The sequence below is a fragment of the Thalia democratica genome, chromosome 4, assembly GCF_965202585.1.
Source record: "Thalia democratica chromosome 4, ktThaDemo2.hap1.1, whole genome shotgun sequence".
In the NCBI taxonomy this organism is placed as follows: Eukaryota; Metazoa; Chordata; class Thaliacea; order Salpida; family Salpidae; genus Thalia; species Thalia democratica.
The window spans coordinates 41,720,189-41,736,521 of record NC_139168.1 but is presented as its reverse complement, the minus strand read 5'-3'; the positions used below and the strand labels follow the sequence as shown (position 1 = coordinate 41,736,521).

At 27.3% G+C, this 16,333-nt stretch overlaps 1 protein-coding gene across 3 annotated transcripts in view; it reads left to right on the top strand.

Moving 5' to 3' along the window:
• Positions 1–3,144: 3,144 nt before the first annotated feature.
• LOC145834738 (centrosomal protein POC5-like) overlaps positions 3,145–16,333 on the top strand; it is a 36,696-nt gene continuing 23,507 nt past the window's right edge. For all 3 annotated transcript variants that reach the window (XM_082942244.1, XM_082942243.1, XM_082942245.1), the window contains exons 1-2: positions 3,145–3,270; positions 13,660–13,822. In XM_082942244.1, the coding sequence (XP_082798370.1) occupies positions 3,166–3,270; positions 13,660–13,822 (268 nt within the window). In that variant the 5' untranslated portion in view covers positions 3,145–3,165. The remainder of the gene's footprint in view (positions 3,271–13,659; positions 13,823–16,333) is intronic.

The following is a 16,333-nucleotide window of genomic DNA, read 5'->3' as shown; positions in this document are numbered from 1 at the left end:
TTTTTAAAGTGACTTAGCTATTGTAAACATTACAAAAAAAAAAACGAAAAAGTAAAACTGTATAAAATCTATATAAAAAAAGTCTTAGGTTATATTAAATTTATACCACGAATTCTCAGTATAAAAATATTTAGCGTCAGCTGCAAATCAAAGGCGCTTCTGAATTCTGAATAATAAATATTTTACTTATTTTTAAGTTTTAAGTACTAAAACTTTTTTTCAGTAATTTTAATTTTTTTTATATATTGGGTAAGGTGCGTTAGCCTACGGAACGGAGTACGGATAAGGGTATATAATAGACTGTAAGTATAAATGTTTTAAGATACTGATTACTGGCCTGCTGTATAATCGCTTTACCTCCATTCGCATAATGTAATAAAAGAAAAATGTTCTAAAACTTTACAACTGCAGCTGACCAAAATATGTAATTCAACTAAGACTTTATACGTTAAATAAAAAACAAAAATAAGAAAACGCATTGCCAATGTAAAAATTTTAAAAACTTAATACTTTTTTTTTAAATAAATTAGTTTAAATTAATAAGATCAATACATATATCGACATGATTTTGATTTGTAAATATTCACACTAAGAAAGTTTTAGTACTTTATATACTTGTAAAATTATTTTATTTTAAAATAACTCGATTTAAGTAGTTTAACAACAAAATTCAAGTAATAAAGTAGCTATTACTATATTTTTGTTCTAGTTATTTTTAAAACAAAATGAATAAAACTCAATTAAAATTTTAACAAAAATTTAAGATAGAATCTTAATTTTTCTTTAATTTCTGAGTTTTTAAATATTTTATTTTAAATTAAACTAACATATTTGTTTTTAGTGTATTAAAGACTTAATTTAAGAAAAAATTATTTAAAAATAAATCTTTATAACAAACAGAGTAGTAAAAAGAATAAAATTAATTTAGAATAAGTTAAACTATAAAATGTTTAGCAACTATAAGTTGTATTTTATCAAAACTATTTAAGTATTATGAATTGAGGTTATTTTTTGCTATAAAAATTTAAAAGACGGTATATTAAATAAATAATTATTATTTTGAAAAAGTTTTTAAAAAGTACGTTCGCGTGATTTATTTTACTTAGTGTTTCCTAATCTAAGAAATTTATTATTCATTCAGTCTATAATACTAATAATTAATAATTTTCCTCTAAAAGAACTTAAACCATCGGTTTTTAACCTTTTTTTTCATGTTTAGTTCCTTTTTGGAAGGTTATTACTAATTTTACCCCTTTTTGGAAGATAATTACAAAATTTACCCCCAATATACAAAATAATGTTTATTTTCGAAAATTTTTTTTTTGAACTTTAAGCTTATTAAATAGAAAAAAACGTAAAATTTAAAGAGTTTATTCCACTTTTAATAAAATGCAGTTAAATACTAACTTATAAAATAAAAAGACAATTGATAAGCATTAATTCACAAACTTGTAATAAAGAAAGTTTACCCCCTATAAAAATTCAAAATTTGAATTTACTCTAAACTAAACAAAAACTTAAGTTTAAAAACAAAAGACGAAATGATTTTTATAGATCATGAACAATACTAATAATTAATAAAAAACTAAGAAAAAAGTAAAATAAGTGAATTAGAAAATTTTGGTTTCTTACATTTGCTTCTTTAATAAAAAACCACAATACCCCTTTTTAGATGGGCTCTGTTTGAAATTAAACTCTTTTTGAAATTTAGTAATAGTTTTGAATAATTTAAAAAGTTGAGTTTAAAGTACATGATCAAAACACCAAGTGGTGTCAACACACTTAAAAAAGTTAATGTAGTGAATGTAAAACTAACAATTTTTCATTCCATTATGAAAATAATTATAATTTTCTGTTAAAAAAGACTTACTTTTAATCAATTCAAAATAAGGTGAAGTTTGATAGAGGTTTGTCAAAAATAGAGGTTTTTTTCATGAGAAAATGAAGAACAAAATATTTTAATCTCTAACTAGCATGAATATTTATGATTTATTTTAATTTTTTAGTTTGCTAAAAACCTCAAAACTTCCAATTCTTACACTTCAAGGTCTTATCTAGGTAGGGAAATAGTTCAATGGAAATGGGAAACAAAAAAATTAAATACAAGTACAAAAAACCCGAAAAATTTAACTATTCTTTTCACAGCTTGGTTACTTGATGCGTTTTAGACATATTTCAGTTCAGTTTTTAAATCAATTCCCTAAAAATTTAAAACGATTTCAATGATTAAATCAGGTTTTTTTCTAATCTCTAATGTTTGTAGATCACTATAATAAAAAAGTAATAAAAAAATATTGAAGTACAAGTAGAAAAAAATTAAGTTTAAGTTGGTCTATTTTCATTTTTACTGCGTGCTACATTGATACACATGTCAAAAAAGGGTTGGCAACACACTGATGCTTATACACTTCGTTTTAGAAGACAGTTCTGGTGAAAAAGCCTTATATTTGACAAACTACTTTTTAACTCATGTAATTATGATTTTTTTAAAGGCTTATAGAAACCTTAATTCACATCATTAATTTAAGTAAATTCATTCAGTAATTAATGTTTGGCTAGTTAGCATCAAATTCAGAACTCGTAGTTATACCATGTTTGCATTGCTTTCCTTTTGGTCACATAAAATTGCATTGGTATTTTGTACTTATAACTTATTAAAGCTTCTTAATAAGCTATGGAAGTTTTAATTTGAAACAACAATTATTGATGTCCTGGACAAGACGTTAAAAGGTATCTGTGGTGTGCAAATAAATAACCAAAAGGGTTTTTTCATGCACCAGGTCTTAGAACTAAATATTTTGAGTGCTTTTTTTTGTTTTTCAATAAATTACACTTTAATACTGTCATAAATATCCAACACCTTCTTTAGACTAATTATTTTTATAACATCTAATCTGTTGTTTAAAAACTAAAGTATAACAAATAAATCATTTGAGTCAAAATATTTTGAGTATCAAAAATATGTTTTTAAAACATGTTTATTATTATTCTGAATGAATGACAAAAAAAGCACTCACAATATTTAGACAAGTATTGGTTTCTTTATCTATTGACAAACTTTAAAATGTTAAATTAGAAAATAATTGTTAGCTTTAACTAAGTAATGCAAGTCAAAAGTTAAAAAGTTTTTATTAATTTATTCACAGAATTTGCTTTTAGTTTATTATGAACAGTCTTAAAATACCCAAAGAAAAGGAATCAGATAGTGATGAAAGTGAAATTATCAATGAAGAACTTTCTAAAGGAAGCTCTGTATCAACCGATCTTCAAGTTTGTTTTTAGTATTTTTTTTTGTATTTATTTAATTTTTCATAATAAAGTTTTAGTATTTGCTTTTAATGTTATTTTGTTTTTCAATTAACAATTTTTTTGGAAAAATATTCAGTAACAGATTGAAATTTTAATTAGCTTTATACCTTAAAAAAATAATTTTTAATTTATTTATGTACTTAACAGCATAGGGGGTTAAGACACTTTTTTTCATGTTAATCTTATTTGAAAGATCTTCAACTAAGCAAAAAGTTGCTTTTTACAATTTCTTATAACAAAAAGTATTTTTTGGGATATGAGGGGAAAAAGTCAAAGAGTTCAATAAGGAACCTTATGGAAAGGCAAATTAAAAAAGGCAAAACAAGACTAAATCATTAAAAATCTATCTTCTCCTACAGTTTTTTAGCAATATCACTCAAATTTTCTCAACTTAATTATAAACAATTCTATTGTAGAAGTTTTTAAAAGTTTAAGTGAAAATTTTTGTTCCCTGAAAAATAATAAAGAAATATTGATTTTTTTCTACTCATGGTCATATTTTTTTCTTCTTATTGTAGGAATTTTTCTTATAATGCTAAAAACTTTGACTTAAATTTTGAGTTTCATTATTTAATATTGATGGGGTTAAACATTTTAACTTTGTTGATGATGGCCGTAATAAATACTGGCTAAAAGTATGAGGTTGATAGTTTAAAAAATGACAAAGGGGATAGATTTTTTTTAAATTAAGAAAATTAGCCTTGAAAATTTAAAACTCCATTATTAGTTTATATCAGGTTTTTTTTTACAAAACTGTTTATATCTCAAAAGTTGATTGATATTTTTGCTCTATAAAAGTATCTTTTAGTATATACTCTAAACTTTTATATAAGAGCCAACGTTAAGGCCATAGAGGGGTAAAACTTGATTTTTACAAGTTGACCTTATTTTGTAGAGTTTTATCTGAGCTATCAGACATTTTTAACTACTTTAAAAAACTCAAAGTAGCTTTTGAGATATAATTGATCAAAATTTGGGAGCTCAATAGGTTCTTTATGGAAGGTGCAAACCAAAAACGTCAAAAAAAAGAGACTATTTCACAAAAATCTATCTTTTCCTTAATTTTTTAACTAATCTTATTCAATTTCTGCAAAATGTCCACATATTTAAATCTATCCAGTGCATGAATCTTTTTTTATTTGAAAGGTAAAAAAAATATTCAAAAAAATCACCTTTTTTTTGTTTTTTAATCTAAAATTTTTAATTTGATGTTTAAAAAAACACAACATTTAAAGTCTTTTAAGCATGAAAAGGAATAATGCTTGAAAGTTTAAGGTCTCTAGTTCAAAAAATGAAGGAAAAAATTTTAGTGATTTTTTTCAAAAATTGACTTTAAAAAACTTGTAGTCTATACGTTTGTATTGGATAATTTTTACAAAAATTACAATATCTCAAAAATTAAATAAAATTAATAAAATCAATAAAAACTGGCTTTTAGTTAATACAAAAGCCTTTTATATAAGAGTCAATATAAATTTTTAAATAAAAAATGGGAAGCTCCCCCATGCCCTTAAGTGCTAAAGGGAGTAAGACGCGATTTTAAGTATTATATTTTATAGATAACTTAAGTATCAGTTTACCTTTTCAATTTGTTCAAATTTACATTCAGTTTTGTGATATAAGAGATAAAAGTTTGAAATGATAGTTTCATAGTTTCTTAATGGGAGGTACAAACTAAAAATCTATTTCACTACATTTCATTTTAAGCATTTATTTAAGAATTTTCTCAAATATGTCAAAATAAAAGTCTTGAATTTTAAACTAAAATACATAAAAAAAAACATTAAAAATTTACTTTTTTAATTTTGATCATAAAATCTAAACTTTTTCAACTTTGTTCTGAGAGTTCTTTTAATACTGCAAGGAAAGCTTCCTAAGAATTTTTGGTTAAAAAAAGTGTTAAAATTTAAGTTTTCAGCAAAAATGATAATTAAATAATAACAGTATATAGATTTGTATTAGAAACTTAAAAAAAAAGACTACATTTCAAAACAAAATTGATTTTTTTTCGTTCTTTAAAAGTATATATTTTTAGCTTTCATATAAGAACCAGTGTTAGTTTATGTAAAAAAAAACCCTTCTTTCTATGTCCTTAAGTTGTTTTAATTTAGTTTTGATTTCAAGATTAATCAGTATGTATTTACTTCAATGCTTTTATTTTAATGTTAGGTTAGGCTTGTAATAATTTCTAACATAAAAATTAACTAAAATTTACATCAATTTTGAAATATTTTATTTCTTTTAACTTAGTTTCTGTGTTTATTATTATTTTCATATGCATTGATTATCATAAACTAGGGTTGCCACAAAACCTGGAATCCTGGAAAAACCTGGAATTTGATGATTTAGTCTAGAAAAACCTGGAATTAGAGAAATTTAGAAGAAAAAAACTTAGAAAAACCTGTAATTTCAACAATTTCTACATGATAAGTAGTAAAACTTTGATTTGATACAAAAAATCTATCATATATATAAATAATCGTAAATATAAGTTTGAGCGTTTGTTAACAAAGATTCAAGCAAAACAATCTCACTGGAATATATAATAATAATAAATTAAATAGTATTTTTTCTTTATTACACTAACACATGTTTTTTGTGTGTTAACGGGTTTAACGGAGCTAACAAATCAAGAAACTATTCTTGGTTTTCAAGCTTCTTGATTTTTATAGCTCCTTTGAAACATGTGTTCAGGGTTGCCACAAGGTCAGGAAAGTCAGGAAAATCAGGAAAAACTTTAAAAAAATGACATTAGTCAGGAATAAATGGGGGTTCTTTCTTAAAAAAAGTCAGGAAGTTTGAAAAAATTTGAAATAAAGTTCAAACTTACAAAATTTATTATTTTCCAAAGCCTTCAAGTGGTAGAAAATTAATAAAAAATCCTTTAAAGTCTGACTAAAATTGCAAAACTTTACTAGAAATTTACAAAATTACTTAATTTCCAATACCTTCATCTGGTAAAAATTAATAAAATATTCTTTATAAAACTGCAAAATTTTTCTATTAATATATTGAACAACTACCCTACTTGAACGAGCAGTTTTTTTAATGCTTTTTAGTATTGATGATCTGTGGCAAGGACACTTCCATAGTGAAACTGTGATAAATACACAAAAGTTTTCTTGCATTTCTTTAGTTATGTGATATCTCTCATTAAGCCTTTTTTGACATTGTACCAGAGTACCCAGCCTGTTGTTGCCTTTATGAATGAGGACAGTTTGTGCTTTGTAATTAAATTGCTGTGCATCATTGTGAAAGACGTGATAGTTACAAACCCCAGCCTTAACCAGTTATTCAAGGTTGAATTGGCTGATCAAACTTCCCTAAAACCTGCCCTTGATCTTGGTTGTGCTGCAACCAATTTGCTTGCAAATTTGAGGAAAAAGGGTCTTAAATTTCAACAAAGAATGTAGAGTATTTGATATAAAAGCGGTTGAAAATCTTTAGAGCAGAATGGTTATTGGAAGTACATTCGTAAAAAATATGTCTTGCCTAAATCCGCATAGCCTTGAAAATTAGAAGTCACAATTGTTGTTAAGCGTTTTGCCAACATTGTGCACTCCTTAACAAAGTAAAAATTGTGCTCCAACTCTGAAGGTGATGCTAGCATTGAACAATTTAGAAATTTGGTAAATTGTCCAATGAATGCATTAAAGTTCAAGAGCTTCAAGCAAAATGAAGATCGTTTGGACTAATTCTATTTTAAAGTTCCTGCCAAATCTTCTCTCGGAAAGTTGTTGCAACCATTTTTTGTTTTGCACAATGACCAGGCTGAGGTCAAACGAGGGTTTAGTATTAACAATACTCTGCTTGAAAACAGTATAAAAGGAGAAACTATTATATCTAGAAGTAGAATAAATGATTATATGTATGCATACAAACTAGAACTGCATCAAGTTAGAAAATACAAGTATTTTGCTGATAGAGCTATTTATTGCATATACATTAACTATACTTAGATGGTTCAAGTGATGTACGAAGTTAGATGATTGAATTTATAAAAAATAACTGTTGTTTAACCTTAATAAAAATAAGGTTGAAAGCTTTATATAGTTTTAAGTGTTTGATTGTGTATTTTAGAATAAGTTTAAATTAAGGTCATAGAAGGGGGGGTTTCACACTTTTTTTTTACAAAAATTAACTTTGGCATTTATATAAAAGCTTCAATTACTAACTATAATCCAGTTTTTATAGAATTCAAAAATATCATTTAACTTTTGAGATATTTTACTTTTGTAAAAAGTTTCCAATACAAATGTATAGACAATAGAAATGTATGTGTTGCTATCTAAGGCTTGTACTTATACAATGTTATGGGCCTGGTTTAATAACGCAACGTGCGCTTTAACTTGTATAGTAGATGCCCCAAGATAACGCTTAAATTATAGTGGACTTAAATAAACTAATATGAATTACTTACTATTTACTAAAGGTTTAATAAATCAGTTACTTATACTAATTTAAACTTAGTTCGAATCTGTGATAATGATTATATTTACAATGAAATTGCGACACGAAAAGATGATAAAATACTGCACAACATAAACTAATAAATCAAATTATCAATTCTTTTAAAAGACGACAATACTTGAATCAAAGAAACTAAAAACTAAACGTTTAAATCAAACTCAAAAAGTGTTCTAAAATCGAAATAAACTCGACAACAAGATTGAAACCATTAAAACTTAAGTGCAGCGAAAAGCTGCACTGACTTCAGTCTGCTGCAACGCAGTAGAAACTAAAAGTTTCAATTACGCGCGTTTTTCTTAATTTATACTGCGCTTAAAGGAAAAAGAAGAGAGTAAATAAGAGACAATTACCACGAGAGTGGCACATTTCCTCTCCATACTTACGTACTTTAAAAATTTATGCATGACTTTCCGAAAAAACAAAACATTAATTTTTATTCATTAACACCTGTAAGAATGCTTAAAACTCCCTATATAGAAAAATCCTCTGATCCGTCTCCTGGCCTCACCTAACGGTCTGTTGGCGCTACGGAATACTCTGATCCGTCTCCTGGCCTCACCTACGGTCTGTTGGCGCTATGGAATCTGTCTCCTGGCCTCACCTACGGTCTGTTGGCGCTACGGAATCCGTCTCCTGGCCTCACCTAGCGGTCTGTTGGCGCTACGGAATCCTCTGATCCGTCTCTCCGTACATCTCCTCGTTCCTCTCCTCGTACATAAAACTCGGTCTCCTCGTACCGCTCCTCGCCGATTCGATTCTCGAGCCGTTCGTTCGAAAGTCCAAATAGAATGTACCTAACACTACTTGATTTCAATTTTAAAAACAAGTTAAAACATTAAAAAAATTTAAATTTACAAACTTATATGCTATTAGTTAGCAACAACATTTCATTAGTCGATTAGTCTATTTATTTTTTAACTTTAAAGTCTGGTATGTTTAAAGTAATTAAGAAACATTTATGGCTCCAATTAATACGAAGTAATTCTCTACAAGATTTACCAAAAAAAACATTTCACATCTTACACGAGTTAGTTGACAAAACAAGCACTTACGTGCGTCTCAAAAGTTTAAACTTGTTTTGTTAAAGTATATAGCCAGTCAACTACGTACTTATTTTAGAAACTTTATTATTCTAACAAATTTTAAACAAAGTTGTTTTTTAGATTTTATATACCGGGTAAGACATTCAATAGCTCGAATGACCTCATTAAAAATTTGTTTATATGGGTACGGTTAGATTTAAAACAACAAAAAACATGCCAATAAAGTTTGTTACAATCAATTAACAAGGTCATTGTAAAACAACTGTAAATATTATAGTTTAAAGTTTGAACACAACATTGTTGCTAAATATAAAATTAAATTAAGTTTAATAAATTTAAGTCATTTCACTTTAAAAACCGATTATACACTCTAAAACAAGTTTTAATAACATCATACAAGTATTTTTACAAGGACGAACGAAAAATAACAATGTTTTTACATGCAGTTTAAAAAGTTTATTATCTGTTATAGTTCAAATTAAAGCGATTGTTTGAAAACAAAACAATTAAACTTTACAGTTACTAACTTTTATAGACGTTTAAAACTCTTTATGTTGTAAGAAAAGTTTTATTATTAGAAGCCTTTAATTTTATTCTAATTTTTAGTGAACATTTCTCTTTAATAAAATGTGTAAAAAGATAAAAAGATAATTAATTTATTTGACGCGACGGCGGAACAACTTAAAAACAAGACTTTTGTTTCAACTTGCTCGTATAAGATATAAAATTCACTTTAAAAAACGCTTCAACGATGAATTGAGATAATATCATACACCACAAATACATTTTAGTTCTAACACATGTCGATTAGCCTTTCCCAAACAACTTAAACATAAAATTTAACACAATAAAACTAATTACCATTTGCAAAAAACAACTCAAATCTATCACAAACTCGAACTACTTAGTTGTTTTTGCAACTAGAAATTTTAAACTCATTTTTATAAATTTTACAGACCTGATGACTAGGTTAAATAAATGCCATAAAGTTTATCGAATTTATACTATTATTAAATCAGGTTTATTCCACTCTGTCCCCATGTCACCATTTAAAAAACGTAGAAATTTCAATGAAGGTATCTGTGTTCAATTCCAGCTATAATTAACTGGCCGTCCGGGTCATCATGTTGCTATCCAAGGCTTTTACTTATACAATGTTATGGGCCTGATTTAATAACGCAACGTGCGCTTTAACTTGTATAGTAGATGCCCCAAGATAACGCTTAAGTTATAGTTGACTTAAATAAACTAATATGACTTACTTACTATTTACTATACTTCGAATCTGTGATAATGATATATATTTACAGTGAAATTGCGACACAAAAAGATGATAAAATACTGCACAACATAAACTAATAAATCGAAATATCAATTCTTTTAAAAGACGACAATACTAGAATCAAAGAAACTAAAAACTAAACGTTTAAATTAAACTCAAAAAGTGTTCTAAAATCGAAATAAACTCGACAACAAGATTGAAACCATTAAAACTTAAGTGCAGCGAAAAGCTGCACTGACTTCAGTCTGCTGCAACGCAGTAGAAACTAAAAGTTTCAATTACGCGCGTTTTTCTTAATTTATACTGCGCTTAAAGGAAAAAGAAGAGAGTAAATAAGAGACAATTACCACGAGAGTGGCACATATGGACCGCAAATTTTTCTGGGTCAATTTTCATGGAAATTTTAAAAATCACTAAAAATCTATCTCTTCTTTCATTTTTCAAGCAATCTTCTTCAAATTTTAAGGAAATGTTCCTTACATTATTAGAAAAACACTTTACTCATTAATTTTGATGATTTAAAAAGATAAAAGTTTTATGACAAAAATTAAAAAAAAAGTATTTTTACTTAAAATTTTTTTAATTCACAAGTAAGGTTTTTTTTTGTTATTGTATAAAGATTAGACTGAAAGTTTAAAGAAGATTGCTTGAAAAATATATAGGAGATATATTTTAAACAAAATAGTCTTTTTCCTTTCCCATAGGGACCCTATTATGCGGCCCGACTTTGACTGGTCATATCTAAAAAAATAATTCAATTTTTTTAAAACCATAAAAAGCATTTTAAAGCTTATAAAAAATTCTATAAAATAAGATCAAATTGTAAAAAACATGGCTTAATCCCCCTAAGAGTTTAGATTTAGAAAAGTCAGGAAAATTTTATTAAAAAGTCAGGATAGTCAGGAAATTTTTCTCAGCTTGATCTGTGGTAACCCTGTGTGTTAGTGTAATAAAGAAAAAATACTGTTTATTTTGTTATTACAGTGCTTCTTTGCTAATCCGGTCCTCGCTAATCCGGCCGGTTTTAGTAAAGAAGTAGACTTATTTACTTTAGCGTTTTTAGCGTTTAATTTCATTTTACTTCGAAAAAGTATTCAATTTACGTTTTATAAGTATGCAAGCAATATATTGTTACGTCATAATAAAGTATCATTTGTATAATCTTAAGTTTTTTTCATACTTTTCCCGCTCAGTTGTAACAAACTTGTTTATTATTCATTTGCAATTTTTCTGTCTTTGCTAAGCAAGTTACACTTTAATATACTACAATCAACATATCTGGTTAAAAAATGGATAAGACAGCAAAGAAAAGAAAACGCGTTCAACTAACAACTGAAAACAAGTTAAAAGTTTGCGAAATGGCAAAAATTAATGTGCCTAAAGCTGTTATAATGAGCCAGTTTAACATTGGTAAGTCAACTTTAAATGACATTTTGAGAGGCGAAAAAAAGTTCAAAAAGTTTAAAGCCGAAAAGGAGGAGCTGGGACTAATTGGAGCTGCTAAAACGGCAAAAAAAGTAGAGGGAGGTATCTTTGACAAGCTAGACAGCGCCCATTACATTTGGTTTCGTCAGGAACGTGAAAAGGGTTGTCCAATAACTGGCCCAATACTATTAGAAAAAGCCTCCGAGTTCCATCGTTTAATTTACGGTGAACACTCAAGGCCCTTTTCAGCAAGTACGGGATTTCAATGGAGGTTTTGCAGGAGATTTGGCTCGCATAATCTTAAAATATATGGCAAAAAATTAAGTGCAGATAGTTCAGCTGCTAATAAATTCATAAATGAGTTTTCTGTCATGACTGAGGGCTATTCTGAACACCAAATTTTTAACTGCGATGAAACTGGGTTATACTTCAGAATGTTGTCTGGTCATACATTAGCTTCAGTTAACGACCGGCCAGACGGAACGAAGAAAGCAAAGGACAGGGTAACAATAAACGCATGTGCTAATGCAAATGACACCATAAAGCTACCTTTATTGTTAATTGGAAAGGCTAAAAATCCGCGTTGTTTCCGTAACCTCAACAAGGAAGCGCTGCCAGTTGTCTATCGTAGTCAAAAAAATGCTTGGGTCGATCATGACATTTTTTGCGATTGGTTTTTTAACTGTTTTGTTCCCGAAACAAAACAAAGACTAAGTGAACTTGGGCAAGAAAAGAAGGCATTTTTGTTCCTTGACAATTGTTCTGCTCATCCTAGTGAGGACGAACTTGTATCAGCTGATGGAAAAATCACTGCAAAGTTTCTGCCTCCAAACGTTACTTCACTCGTACAACCAATGGATCAAGATGTACTCGAGTCCATAAAAAGGGTTATAGAAAGTCGATTCTTAGAGATCTTATATCGCAATCAACTTTCACAATTGAAGATTTTTTAAAAAGAATCGACATGACAAAAGTTGTCGACACCGTTTCATCTGTTTGGGGTATGGTAAAGCCTTCTTCCATTAGAAACCCATGGAAGAAATTAATGCCATTACAGCAAAGCTCTTCCATGCAAAACATAGACCCTTCAGAAAAAACTCAAGACAACGAGTTTGTACAGCAATTTGCGAGATTAAATATCACATTTACAGAAGATGATATTCAAAGATGGATGAGTTGCGATGGTCCTGGATATGAGCATATGGACGAGCAAGGAATTGTTGAACTGGTTACTGGGGATAACGAAAAAGAGGCTGTTGAAGTTGTTGAAGATGAATTTGGTGTTTCCCAGCCTTCTAAGTGTCCATTTTCTCATGCTGAAGCCATGCAGAAAATGGACTATTACTTAGCTTACTATCGTTGCCAACCAGAAGCCACACCTGAAGATGTGTCAAAACTCATCCAATTTCGTTAGTTTTCTGCTAAGAAACGAGAAAGCACTGTAAAACAATCTTCCATTCTTTCTTTTTTCAAAAAAAATCTTAATTTTGTTAAAGTGTTAACAGTGTAGTTTTTTTCCATTAATTTTCAACTTATAAAATTTTGTTTTGCTTAGTTTTGTCTGTGTTAATTCTTTTTTCTTTGAATAAAGTAAAATAAATTAAATTAACAGAAATTTTATAGTACGTTTTGTTATATACATTCATAATATAATTAAGGTAGATAATTTGTAAAAAAAGCGATATTTTGTTCTTATCCAGCCAAAGGCAAATCCGGCCGTATTTTCAAAAAAATCTTGCCCAACTTGGCCGGATTAGCGAGGAAGCACTTTATTATCATATATATAAAATTGTCTGTCATCCTCAAATTTTTTTTTATTAAAAAATACATTTCAACTAGCTTTACAATATCTTTTTAATGTTGTCATACTACTTAACACAGTTTTTAACCTTAAACCTAACTTTAAACTAAAAGTAGACTCAAAATTGTGTTCTCTTTAAAATCTTTAAAATCTGTCATAAATTCAGAAAACCTTGAAGAAATCTTTTGAAAACCAGTGGCAACCTTGCATAAAGTTTAATTTAGTTCATATATTGATTTCTGCATGATAATTCTCTCTTTACATTTATAAAAAATAAGTTAATTTTATTTTCATACAATTTGATAATGTAGTGTTTTGTTTTTATACAGGAAGAGTACAATGATCTTTTAAAATATACACTTATGACACCAGAATGGCAGAAAATGACCAAAGAAATAATTCTGCCTGAACAGCTGCGCCTAGTGAAACCTATAGATGATGTAGCTAGTGATGTTGATGTTGATGATTTAGCTGTCACTGAATATTTTGAAAGTAGTTTTATTATTTTTTTACAGTATGAAAGACACAACTTTACTAAAATACCCAGAAAAAATTGGCAAAAGTAAAAAAAAAATCATAGAAGTCAGATAAAAACACAAAATTTTACTCAAAATAATACATATTTTTGTGATACATGTAGTAACTAATTACAAAATGTTATTAAAATTGAATTCTAAAAACAACTAAAAGGTAATAAACAGGATATTAGTTTATTGTAATAATAAGAGTGCATGGGGTATTAAATTGATTACTTTTCATAATTTTTAGCCTTATTGTTATACCATCACTTAACTAGTACTCTGTTACTAGATCAACTAAAGGCTGTGTCCAACATTCTAACTAGTAGATATATAGTAGTAGATACTTACTATTTGAGTACTTATAATTTTAATTGATTCTCTATAATTAAACATTAAAAACTGAATAAATGTTCACAAACCGGTTAAAACAGTGTATTTTTTACAAAATACAAGATGTTTAAAAACAAAACATTATACAACTTACACATGTAATAATATGTAATTGTTTTTAATATTACAAGTAATAAGAAAAATAATTTGTTTAATTGCTTTATTTTGTTTATATGCACAACAAATTACTAGAACAGCGTTACACGCCAAACACCAGCTCAAGCAGTAAGACACAAACTGAATAATTTTAACAGCAAATTAAATCATTTATACATCATTAGCAGTTGTGAATAATTGTTAGATAAAAATTAAAAATACAAATTTAATCGTTTGTTCACAAAAGATCGTTGCGAAACAAGTTCACTGGAATATATAATAATAAAAAATTATACAGTATCCTTTTTTTATTACACTTACATATCTTTCTGTGTGTTAAACAAGTCAAAACACTTCAACTGAGCTTTGTAAAAAAGTAAATACTGTAAGGAAAGAATAGAAGCTAAAGTAGGTATAAACATATGTCCGTTAAAAATAAAAATAATTGCTATAGATTTTTATAGGTTAATAATATATAAAATACTTAATGTTAAATCCGACTGTTGTAAAACTTTATAATATTTGTAATTATTAAGTCAAAATTAAATAAATTAAAGTAAAAATACAAAACAAGCTAACAAATCATAATATAAAAGACGTGATATTTCAAACAACTGTGTACACAACCGACAGTTCTTCTTCAAATAACACCTTGGTACTTTCACACCTTTCATTTTTCATTTACCTTTAAATAAACATACACACTCACTTAATATATATTAATATAATTATATATCCTTAGTAAAAATAAAGTTTTATTCATTTACTTTATATATTTATTTCACGCATCATATCACTTTCTATTCTCAGACATTTTATATATTCATTTTATTCTTCGACTATAATTCTTCATACTTTTTATGTGTTAAGTTCCAAGTTTGATTGGAAATCTGTATTAAAATTACAGTTTTACAAAACCGTGCTTTTTTACCTACTACGCCCAATAAAACGGCTAGAGGTCTTTTTACTGCAGGTTTTACTTTGCATATAGCCACCTTGTTGTTTTACGTTTTACGTTTTAACTTTCATATTAAACACAAACCCGTAATTTATAACTTAGTTTAATTATTAAATATTTAAAACAGCTGTGTAAGATCTTTAGTTTAGATACCCGACTGCTCTTTTCTAAAACAATAATTAGTTAATTATTTTATTTTTGCTATAATATACATGTAGTTTAAGTCACGGTGGTTTTTTATGTATGGGCTGTAACTTAATTATTGGTAAGGATTTGAAAGCTTAATAGCAAGTTTGATTTTTGTGCTTTGTTTTGAATTTTTTTAATTTGAATTCAATCTGCTTTCAAATTGTATCTAACTTAAACCTTGTTATAATTTAGATTTAACCACTATAAACATTCAATAAATAAAATATACGTTGTACCAATTTCAGTGGCTTTTATTGCCTTTACTGTTGTTTAATTTATTAATTCAATAATTAATGTTCGTTGTTTTACATTTTTTTCACAATAGATTACATATTACTTTTTAAAATTAAAGCATACTACTACTTTTTCCAAACATAAGGAATAAATTATCTAACTTTGTAGTATAAATTAACTAGCGAGTCCTAATGTTCATATATATATATGGTGACGTAATTATTAGATACATTGTTTTCAATGATTAGTAACCAGTAAATATTTAGAATTAGTACTTCCTCCTTTTTCATGTGAGTAGTTTATATTATGATTTGTTATTTCATTTTGTATTTTTACTTTAATTTGTCTAATTTAGACTTAATAATTACAAGTATTATATATTTTTATAACAGTCGGATTTAACATTAAGTATTTTATCTATTATTAACGTATAAAAATCTAAAGAAATTATTTTTATTTTTAATGGACACATGTATTACCTACGTTAGCTTCTATAGTTTCCTCACATTTTTTATTTTTTTACAGAGCTCAGTTGAAGTGTGTTGACTCGTTTAACACACATAAACATATGTATGTCAGTGTAATAAAAGAAGGATGCTGTAGAATTAGTTGTTA